The 11471-nt window shown below is 37.3% G+C and overlaps 1 protein-coding gene across 1 annotated transcript; it reads left to right on the top strand.

The window, feature by feature from the left end:
• The first annotated feature begins 2714 nt into the window (after positions 1 to 2714).
• Positions 2715 to 5442, top strand: LOC145791658 (uncharacterized). The gene is made up of 4 exons (XM_082872053.1): positions 2715 to 3026; positions 3202 to 3629; positions 5168 to 5240; positions 5335 to 5442. Exons 1-4 carry the CDS (start codon positions 2715 to 2717, stop codon positions 5440 to 5442), a joined length of 921 nt encoding a protein of 306 aa, XP_082728179.1.
• Positions 5443 to 11471: the final 6029 nt, after the last annotated feature.

Raw genomic sequence — 11471 nt, 5'->3', positions numbered from 1 at the left:
TTGTACTGTGCAATGGCGAGATTGGTGGGGCAGTCGCCAATTTGGTTGAATGTCTCCCAGTAGTGACTATTGTAGGACCTTAGCGTCTCTTTTTCACCCATGTCAATGGAGAGTAACTGGTCAATCTCCACCGGGGTTTTAGTGTTTGTTCTGAACCTTGTGACAAACACCTCTGCCAATTGCCCCCAGGAGGCTATGCTGCCTTCTGGAAGTTTTTCAAACCAAGTCAAGCCTAGATCGCCAAGGCTTGACGGGAAGAGGATGCACATTAGAGCCTCGTTTCGCCGATATACCGCCATAACCTGGCGGAAGTGGCTTAGGTGAATGTAGGGGTCCGTCTTCCCCTCGTACGTAGTGAATTTGGGCTGAAGGAAGCCTGTAGGTAGGGGCGCATTTTCGATTACCGGAACGAACGGCGAGGTTTGCAGCCTCGCTAATGCTTTGTCCGTCGGTTCGTAGGCAGGGCGTGGTAATGGCATTCCAACCTCGACGCTTCCATGCGATCGAGGAGCCAATCGTTGAAGGGCAGAAACTCTGCGAGGGTCGCGCACCCTAGTGTCCTCCTTCCATCGTGCCTTTTCTTCCAGCATGATCCGCAAATCGGATGATTTGGGCAACTCCGTCTGTTTGGATGATGTCTGGTGCGAGTGCAAAGGTCGGTAGGTACTTCCCTCTGTGTAAGACCTCAATGATCTCGTTCTCTTAGACCTGGAGTAACGAGTTCTGGAGGTTCTAGACTGAGTATCGCCTGTCCTGAGGCTTCTACTTTCTGCTTGTGAAGGTGTGGAATATCTTCCATGGCCTTCTGAGCGGCGAGGGGGCGTCTTGTTTTTGCGCCCCTCTCCTGTCGCTACTCCTTTTCCCTTCATCTGGCGCTTCAAGGTCTCCATGTCCGCCGCCATCTTCCTTATTAATTCGTCTTGCTCCTTCACACGGTCCTCTAAAACTTGAGGATCAATCCTCCGCCTTTGTCTGTCAGGACTTTGTGTATGAGAGTAATGAGGGCTGTGAGTCCGCCTCCCCCTAGTATCTCTCCTGGAGTTATGTCGTTGGGGCTCCAAGTCCGCCATGGGAGGGATAGAAGGTAATCCTTCACGCCTTGCACCCCCATCTGGTGTTTGCCCGTCGATGGCGGACTGTGGTAATTCTTCAATGTGCGCCATTGTTCCTAAAGAGGTAAAGCTTGATCAAGAGGTTTTGTCCTGTCTGTTTTTCCCACAGACGGCGCCAATTGTATGGGAAAGAAATAAACCTTCTCGTATAATCCTGTTGATCAAGTCTGCACTCCTCTGTACGTCGTCGCTTTATCACCTGAAAACACAAACGTGAGCTAGCCGGCGGGTGTGTGCCGGAAACCTCTCCGATGCCTAAGTCAGTAAGCTTGACAAATAGACAAAAGCTCTATGTATTCAGAAAGCAAAGTTGTGTGTTACCTCTCCAAAGGTGATGTTTGTGAGCTTTTATAGGTTTTGCGTGGCACAATCCTAATAGGACTTCTACTCCTCCATGCAGCGTCATCCTAGGATTCATACTCCTGAAAGATAATGCTTATCCTTCAACACCCCCCTCACTGCTTAAACCAAGTGAGATGGTTTTTACCATGGCCGAACTCCTATATGACCGAAATAATCATGGTTATGCTGAGCCATAGAGTAGGCCGAACTATCCTTAGTTCGGTTCTCCCTTCCGCTACACCTTACCTCGGTTCTCTCATGTACAAACCATGGTGTGATCAGACCGAGCTACCGAAGAGTAGGTTCTGACCGTTCTAGCCACAATACGCCACGACCGGGCTAACTCCGAGACCGGACTAACTTCCAAGTGTCTTTAGATCGGACTAACTTCAAGTCTCCTCCGGGCCGGACTAGCTTCGGGGCTCTTGTACCGGGCTAACTTTAAAGCCTTTTTACTCAGCCCTTTGTATTGCGGCCCATGACGGCCCATTACCCAACTCGGCCCAATTTTCATGTAAATTACCCTCTCATAAGGGTAAGTTTCTTGAAAAAAATGATAAAAATAATAAAATCTGTTTGTCATTTTTTCAAGACTGAACTCCCGAACATTTGACCGAAATTTGGGAACACAAGCTCGAACATTGTTTATTTGTTCGGGAACCGGTAACCGAACATTTATTATTTGTTCGGAAGTAGGTAATCGAACATTATTCATAGGTTCGGACCTGTTTTACTGATCATATTTTGAAATTTAATTTGTATTGTTATTTATTTTAGGATGATGGCGAGTCAAATAGAAGTAGCAAAGTTGGCTCAAAATTCATAATAGATTATAGTAATGAATTTGTGACTCACGAAGTAATATATGAACGTATTGAAAATTATATATGAATTGTTTTCACATATATATTGTTAATGTGCATTAATTTATTTCTTTATGTGTATATTGGTAACAAAATCATTACCTTATTTTTGCAATTTTAGATATTCAAGTCTTGAGATGAATTAATTCGGTGGGCACGTGATGTTGGGAGGAGAAATGGTTTGGTTATTGTTATGAAGAAATCAGGTGCGGGTGGTACTCATCGTAAGAAACCAAGACTAACTTTTGCTTGTGAGAGGAGTGGATGTTATAGGGACACTAGGAAAAACACTAGACCTAAGGAAAAAAAATTAAAGCTTACTAGTACTAAAAAATGTGACTGTCCTTTTCTGTTAATAGCTAAAAAATTAGATACAAACGATGATTGGACATTGATCATGATATGTGGTGTGCATAATCATCCTGTTGCGGTTTGTCTTGAAGGTCGTTCTTATGCTGGGAGGTTATCACATAAGGAAACTTCTTTGTTGGTTGATATGTCGAAAAGTATGGTACGACCAAGTGAGATATTAGTCACACTTAAACAACGCAATAGTGAAAATGTTTCCACAATGAAAACAATCTACAATGCACGTCAACGGCATAAAGTTTTTGAGAAGGCTGGGAGATCTGAAATTCAGCTACTATTGGGTCAGTTAGCGGTGAACAAATACATAGAATGGCATAAGAATTGTAAAGATATTGAGACTGTTACCGATTTTTTTTTTTGCACATCCAATTAGTTTGGATTTGCTACGTGCATTCCCACGTGTGTTACTAATGGATTGTATATATAAGACCAATCGATATTGTTTGCCACTTTTAGAGATTGTAGGAGTAACATCCACTAAAAAGACTTTCTCTGTGGGTTTTGCATACTTCCAGTATGAGAGGGAGGATAATTATGCATGGGCACTTGGTATTTTGCGTAGTTTAATGGATGAGAATAGTCTTCCCAATGTTATTGTTTTAGACAGAGAATTGAGTCTAATGAATGCTATTGCAACGATATTTCCACAAGCTACAAGTTTGTTATGTAGATGGCATATTAATAAAAATGTGTTGGCCAAATGCAAGAAATTGTTTGAGAAGAAGGAGAAATGGGATATGTTTATAACAAGTTGGAATATGTTGGTTATGTCATCTTCTGAAGAAATGTACATGCAACGACTCGTATTGCTACAAAATGAGTTCGACTTTTATATAGAGGCACTTCAATATGTCACATCTTCTTGGTTGGATACATATAAGAAGAGATTTGTAGTTGCATGGACAGATACATGTGTGCGCTTGGGAAATTCAACAACGAACAGGTAAATTCAATTATTTACAAAATAATGTATATTTTCCTATTTTACCATTGTAATGGTTTGCATATATAGGGTAGAGAGTTCACATGCAATGCTCAAGAGATATCTTGGATCTAGTCAAGTTTTCAGTCAAATTGGTCAAGGATACACAATTTGTTTGAGTTGCAACACACTGACATCAAATCATCGTTTAAGAAGAGCAAGACAATTGTGCAACATAATTTCAAGCCTACTCAATTTAAAGATCTTCATGGGAACATGTCTATTTCAACATTGGAAATGATATTGGCAGAGTCCAAGTGAGCATCTTTTGTTGGCATTGACATTATTACATGCAGTTGTGCTGTTCGGCGTACACATGGATTACCATGTGCTCATGAAATAGCAGATTATATGAGAGAAAATCAACCAATTCCTCTAACTTCTGTAGATCCACATTAGTCCAAGCTTGACATGCTTAATATTCCTAAAAAATCAAATTCATTTTTGAGTTGTAAATCAGAGTTAGATATGTTTGCTCAACGTTATGAAGAGGTAGATCGAACTATGTAGGTTCAAATGTTAAAAAAGTTGAGGGAGATACATACATTTGAGAGTACATTCTTGATTGAACCTGAAGTGAAGCTTAATCCACGGGTTCACCATCCTTGAAGATTGATACTTCTACTAGTCGTGAGCCCTCTGTCTTTGAGTTTGTTTCATCTGCACAGGACAACTACTTACCAAGTGTAGGTTTGAAGAAAAAAACGTGTCCAAAGAAATTAAAATCAATGCAGTGACCAAAGGTGTGAGTTTGCAAACTGATTAATTATGTTTATAATTGTACAATAACATGTATTAACTAACTTTAGCAATGGATTGTATGCATGTAGGTATATTCACATCGATAAAAAAAAAAAAAAAAAAACAATTTGGGTTCGTTTGGTTTGTATTTCTGGAAATTTTTTGGGAAATTTTCTCTACAAATAAGTTTTTAAAAGTAATCAAACCAAACAAATTTTTCCAAAAAAATTTCTCAAAACTTGTAAACCAAACAAGTTTTCCAAGCAAATCTCTCTCACACACACATCAAATCAATCACTTTTTTCAAAACTCTCTCTCAAAATAATTTTTCAAAACATCTTTTGAAAAAAACCAAACCAAACAACTTTTCGTACATTTTATCTCTAAAACACATCTCTCAAACACAAACCAAACATACCCTTTGTCTTTTGTAGGTGAATTTCCTTCAAGTTTAAGGCCATATATTCAACTCGTGAAGAATGTTGATGCTGATGGTAATTGTGGATTCCGAACCATTGTTGGATTGATGGGATTTGGGGAAGATTGAGTTTACATGCCCATATAGATCACTACAAGAGTTTATTTGGGGGCCAAAAAAGAGTTGATGAGTTAACTACTACTTTAGCATATTTTGAATCAAATGTTGGATATAGTCATTGGATGACAATGCCTAACATGGGTTATCTGATATCATCTTTTTACAATGTTGTGTTATTTCACTTATCTTCTTAACAATGTCTCACTTTTCTTCCTCTTAGGATGATCCCAATACCGATTGCATCTCGTGAGGAGATATGTGTTGGGTTTGTCAACAACAACCATTTCGTTCAGGTACTCATTATGAGCCCCATTATTGAAACAAATTTGTTTTCGTTGTTAGCAATACAATAGTAAATTGTAATTTACCATTATTTCATATTTGTAGGTCTTCTTGGTGCATGGTCACTCGGTGCCACCAATAGCAATGAATTGGCGACGTTACCATTTACTTGTTGTAACAGGATCGGAGACAACTTACAATGCCCGAGTGTAGCATTTCATTTCAGTCGTAGGATCGAGTGTAGCGACAACTGAGACAATAGAGTTAGATATAGACATATGAAGTTCTAGCGAAGTAGATGTACATGTTTATAACATATTTTTTTTGTTATCTGAAGAATTTCAGTTTTATCTGTTTATGAAACTGGTTGGTGTTACTTATCTTTGTTAATCAAAAATATTAAACTTTGACCAAATGGAAATTTGTTAACACTTTCAACGGTTAAAATTATTGAGGCTTGCAAAAGTTTTCATTTATGCAAGTTCGGGAATACGTGCCCGAACATTACTTATTTGCTCGGGAATGCATTCCCGAACAAATGAGTAATGTTCGGGAATACAGGCCCGAACATGGAAACTTTTTAACACTTTCAACGGTCAAAATTCTTAACGATTGCAGAAGTTTGCATTTTTTCATGTTCGGTAATACAGGCCCGGATATTACTCATTTGTTCGGTAACACATTCCGAACAAATAAGTAATGTTCGGGAATACAGGCCCGAACATGGAAAGTTCTTAACATTTTCAACTGTCAAAATTCTTAAAGCTTGTAGAAGTTTGCATTTTTTCATGTTTGGGAATATAGGCCCGGACATTACTTATTTGTTCAGTAATGCATTCCCGAACAAATAAGTAATTTTCGGGAATACAGGCCCGAACATGGAAACTTCTTAATACTTTCAACGGTCAAAATTCTTAAAGCTTGTAGAAGTTTGCATTTTTTCATGTTCGAGAACACAAGCCCATATATTACTTAACGCATTCCCGAACAAATAAGTAATGTTCGGGAATACAGGCCTGAACATGGAAATCTCTTAAACTCAATGATGATGTATATATAATGATAAAAATACAACAACAATAGTTAAAGCAATCATAACAATCAAACACGACATATATAACTCAAAAGCATTAATGAAATCACTAATTGAAAACCATGGTGCGAACATAACTTCTGTCGTACATCAAAGCAACCATGACGAAATCATCCATAACATTACTAAGTCAAAAGGATGGTCCATAATCATCCATACTAATACGAAAATACACATAAACATTCAATTCTAATAACAAAACATCCATAGTATCCCACAAATGATCATGAATTTTCAGTTGTGTTCAGTGTTAGTTTAGCGAGGGTGAGGACAAAGGAGACGGTAATAAACCAAACTTTCTTCAACGGATTGTTGTTTTTCCGATGGGGAGTGTTGTTCCGGTGGGGAGTGTGTTCTTCATCTATGTGCTGGCCCTCTAATAATTCCGTCATTTGTTTGAATGCATTGTACAGAGACTCTGGAGTACTAATGACTTCAATGTAATCCAACTGCATTATTAGATGTGCTATAGTCAAGGCTTTTGAAATGCGTTGTGAGTCACTATCAGCTATTGATGCCTCAGAACGTGGGTCGTATGTAGATCGATGTGCCGGATTTTGAATAGTGACATTGGAAATGCGACAATACTAATCCATGTAATTAGGCGTGCAATCCCATGGATGTAAAACTGGCTCACTGCACTCCACTTCAGATAACACATGATTTTTCCACCTCTCTGTAATCCGATCCACATATTTGTACAAAAGACAATACTTGCCAGCAGTAAATCCTTGTGAAAGTGGAGCAAGTGGAGGCGGGGGAATATTTTGCACCCTTCCAAACTGTCTCAAAAACCTATCTGGATGATAGGGTTCAACAATATCCATGCATTTCAGCAATCCAGTGTAGTAAGCAACTTTAGCAAATGAATGGTTCTCACGTTTACCAATATATGGATCCAAAATAACCTATAAAGAATACACAAAATCATAAGTTCTCTATAAAAGATCAATGACACAAAGGAATTACACATTACTTTTTTACCTCATGAGCCTCCAATCTATCAAGCTTCTCTCGCAATGACTTTAACACAGAAACTGATAAACCAGATTGTGTGCGAGGAATCCAACGATAAGCCCGAGGTTGGTTTTCTGTATAATTTAAATTTGGATGGGTTCTAGCACATATAAAATGTTCGTAGATCTAAGCCTCCAATAGTGTCACGTATCCTGCTATTTGTCTGATAATAGACTTGTTGCCATACCCAATTGCCGATACAAAAAAGCTAATGCAGCTGCACGCCAAGCATATGAATGAACTAAATTCAAATCCTCGAGCAACTGGAGATACACAACAGGAACATGATTTATAGTCTTGTCAACGAACAAGGTACAACCTAGCAAGAATAATAAATATGCCCTCGCTGCATAATGAATGAAATCATCTGAATCCGCATTTGAAACTGATTGAAAATTTTCATGTAACCATTCCAATTGCACTGATTGGCCTTGCGCTCCCTTCAACTCAACAACTGCATCATCTTCTAACACTCCCAATGACTTAACCAACACCTTTGCAGCTTCATCCCATGATAACTTACTAGTTAAAATAGATGTACCAGTCACAGGAATTGCTAATATGGTTACTTATATCATCTAATGACACGGACATCTCACCAAATGGCATGTGGATACTATTAGTCTCAGGTTGCCATTTTTCAACAAAGACAGATATAACTACCCCGTTCACAAATTTGTATGAGCAACTAGTTAAAGAATGCAATCCTAAATGTTTAATAATGTTCACAAATTTAAAGTTGTCAACTCCTTCCGATGTTAAAGACCAATTGGCAACCTTAGAGCCATGGTTCAAGCATCTCAACAAATCTCGTTCCTGCATCATTCCATATCACAATAGCGTCATGTATCTCTCATTTTTTTTATTAAAATGATTAAAACAAGACAATAGTTTGTAAGTTATACCTCATTATTTCAAATTTTGGCTGCTATATGACAACTAAAATTTGTCAGAATGGAAGGATCAACTGGGCCCCCGGGAAAAGATGTAGCAAGCTCTTCACTTGAACCAGGCATGTCCATGGGATGGTCAACATCAGGAATGTCCGTGTGGTGGTCAACGGCAACAATGTTTGTTTGCTCTTCATTGCCACCAATATCATTGACAATGGGTTCAGCACCATCAAATTCGTCAACTTGAACATGACAAGCATGACGTTTCCGACCGACATTTTGAGGAACTTGGGTTGTGTTACGCCTTAAAGATGCCGCTTGCCGCTTTCGAGTTGTATTGTTAACGTCCATAAGTTAGCTGCAACATTTGGAAGACACAATATTTTACAAGGTAAGACAAGTATAGTAATTAAAAAAAATGAAAAAATACTTACTAGGGAAGGAAAAAATGAAAAGAAATAATATGATTATATGCAAGAGCAGACATGTTGTATATGAAAAGAAAGTTAGCTTGTTTGTGCTTATGCAGTGCTGTGTAGTCGTGTATATGATCAAAAGCAAGTTAGGTCAAAGGATTCTTTTTCTTCTTTTGGTCTCTACAATTCAAATAAATTATTTATAAACCAAGCAGTCATTGACTGCATAGGACCCACAATTATGTGTCAAAAGATGAGAAAGAGAAGTCATTAAGTGATAATCTCAGATTAAAAATATATATAGCATAATCATCCATCAAGAAACTTAAAAAAGAAAAAAAAAAAAGGGGCCATCTCAAACAAATTAATGATTCTTTACCAGCTAAAGAGACTTTAAGAATGCAAAATTCAGAGCATTTGAATCTACTTCTGTCAGGTTGTTTGGTTGTGAGTTTTACTATGTCCTATACTTGTTTAGTAGTTGAGTATTAATTAATTTAGCAAAACCTTTAGTTTTAGGATACAAAATTCTGTACAATGAAATCTTTGTACATACAATTAGACAAATTGATTAATGAAGTTCTCTATTGTAGTTCTCTTTCAATAGTAAAACAATTGTTTCTTCTAAGTCAGACTCCTAGAAGACCTTATAAAGATTCTAACATTTAATAATTCTTCATCCCACATCTGCCGTATCATTATCAGTTTGGCTGTATTGGACATTAGAATTAGATGAACTTGACACTTAGAAGTTAGACATATACTCGAATGTGACACACATACCCTAAGTCCATGTAACAAAGTATCATCAACACAAATAATACAAATTATTTGGAACAGTAACATTTCATGAGATCATAAAACTCATAGCATATTATCCACATTGTTGGTCCCTTTATATATTTAATGAGTCCCATTCAAAATTATGCATTTGTAACCTCAAATGCAGACCAAAGTGTGAGGGAGACATTTAATGTCACTCAAAGACTCAATGTGCCCAATCATAAGACTAAGATTAATTTGTCATTCCCCATTTATAGCATATCTTTGTCCAGTATAAGATTTATTTAACTTATTTTAAACTTTCAGATTAATGTATAGTTAGCAAACCCAGATATCTACTCAAGTAGCTTATGTAAGATAATGGAGGTAACAAACACAATAAAGAATATAGGCTTCAATATAAAAAAGACAAATAAAATCATGAATATAGGAATGGAAAAACAATATTTGTTTTCTTATTTTTATTTTTTGGGTTATATTTGGATTAGATTTTCTAGCAAAAGTAAACCATATAAATGTTATCTAGTGTCTGGCAATTAGTAGATGAACAAAATCAACAAAACAAACTAAGCAAAACAAAGGACAAGTTTAGATTCACGTAACATAGTACTATTTCAAAGGAATAGAAAGAACATACATGATTTAAAACTTCCTAAGTACCAAACACAAAATAGCAACAGTAGACATGAGAGAGAGAAAGGAAGAGACGGATAAACACGCTAGAGATCTATCTTTCTGGCCATAATTGGATGAGAGAGAGAGAGAGAGAGAGCATACTAGAGTCACAGAGTTTTTCTTCTTCTTCTTGTTCGTGGGTTTGAAAAGGATGAGGTTTTGTTACGGTTTTTTTGGAATAGAGGTTTTTTTTTTTTTTTTTTTTTTTTTGGGTGTAGGGGGTGTGGGGTGTGCATTCAATTGGGTGGAATGTTTAACGATAATTTTGATATTATTTGGGGGGTGCAAAGAAATTTTTAGGGTTTCAAAAATTATAAATGGGGGTCCAAAGAATAGGGGGTCCAAATTAATTCTTGGGGTGCTAATAGCACCACTCTTAAAATATCCTTTATAGCTGAAAGGTGGGTTCCCAACCCAGTCTAAGGGGAGAGATCCCTTCAAGTGGGCTAAAGCAAACCAATGGGCTACACGATTGGTTACTCTAGGTACCAAGGAGAAAAAGAAACCTGAGCGTTTACCTACAGATTGAATATATTGGAAACACGTAAGGCTTTCCTAAGGTGAAAGCAACTCTAAATTCACTTAAATCAATCACTAATTTGTTATCACTTTCCACTTGAACATTGGTCAGGCCAAGAGCTTGAAGAAATATACACGCCAACTTGGTAGCACGGGCTTCTTCTTGAATTGGACAGAAGACACAACACCATCCACCAGTTTACCATTCCAATCACGAAGGATAATAGCAATTGTAGACTTCCTACCCTCAAAAGAGAACCTAGCATCGTAGTTAGCTTTGAGCATTCCTTGGGGAGGAGGAACCCATCTAGTATGAGGTTAACTTAGTGAGATGTCCATAGGAGAAGATGCAGTCTTGTGAGGTGAGACAAGTCTTGTTGGCATTTTTCCATAATAATACTAGAAAAAATATATAAAATAAAATTAAATAGAAATGACAAAAAAATACAGAATAAAGTACAAAACTAAAAATACATGAATGAACTAGATTACATCATAAAACTCGCCTAAATAAAATCACTAATAGAATAAATTATTAACATGAATAACTAAAGATTAGAACTCATCAAGGTAAAATTAATTTTGAAAAATTAAAGAACAAATGACAAGAAATGAAGCAAACTGAAACCTGTGGTATACACAGTTTCCTCAAAATAGATTCGTCGCCTTGCCAATGGGTGCTAGAAGAAAGTCGACATCTATCTCCCAAAATACGATGGTTGAAACTAGCTACTGCATGAACACTTCCTAGATAGCTTCGACAAATTGACTAAGGGTAGCACTCTCTTTCTAACAAGAACCAAAGAAGGGGCTAGCAAAAAGAAGATAAGAAAAAAAAAATCTTTG

The sequence above is a fragment of the Camellia sinensis genome, chromosome 5 (genome assembly GCF_055761805.1).
Source record: "Camellia sinensis isolate YWXY chromosome 5, ASM5576180v1, whole genome shotgun sequence".
Classification (NCBI taxonomy): Eukaryota; Viridiplantae; Streptophyta; class Magnoliopsida; order Ericales; family Theaceae; genus Camellia; species Camellia sinensis.
The sequence above is the reverse complement of the archived record's forward strand: the minus strand, read 5'-3'. Positions and strand labels throughout refer to the sequence as shown.

Bases quoted from the DNA above. Each gene is read 5' to 3' on its own strand.
- LOC145791658 (XM_082872053.1), top strand. From the start codon at position 2,715: ATGATATGTGGTGTGCATAATCATCCTGTTGCGGTTTGTCTTGAAGGT. The intron at 3,027-3,201 runs GTTACCGATTTT...GCATACTTCCAG, and splicing joins ATTGTAAAGATATTGAGACT to TATGAGAGGGAGGATAATTA. The intron at 3,630-5,167 runs GTAAATTCAATT...TCTTCCTCTTAG, and splicing joins GGAAATTCAACAACGAACAG to GATGATCCCAATACCGATTG.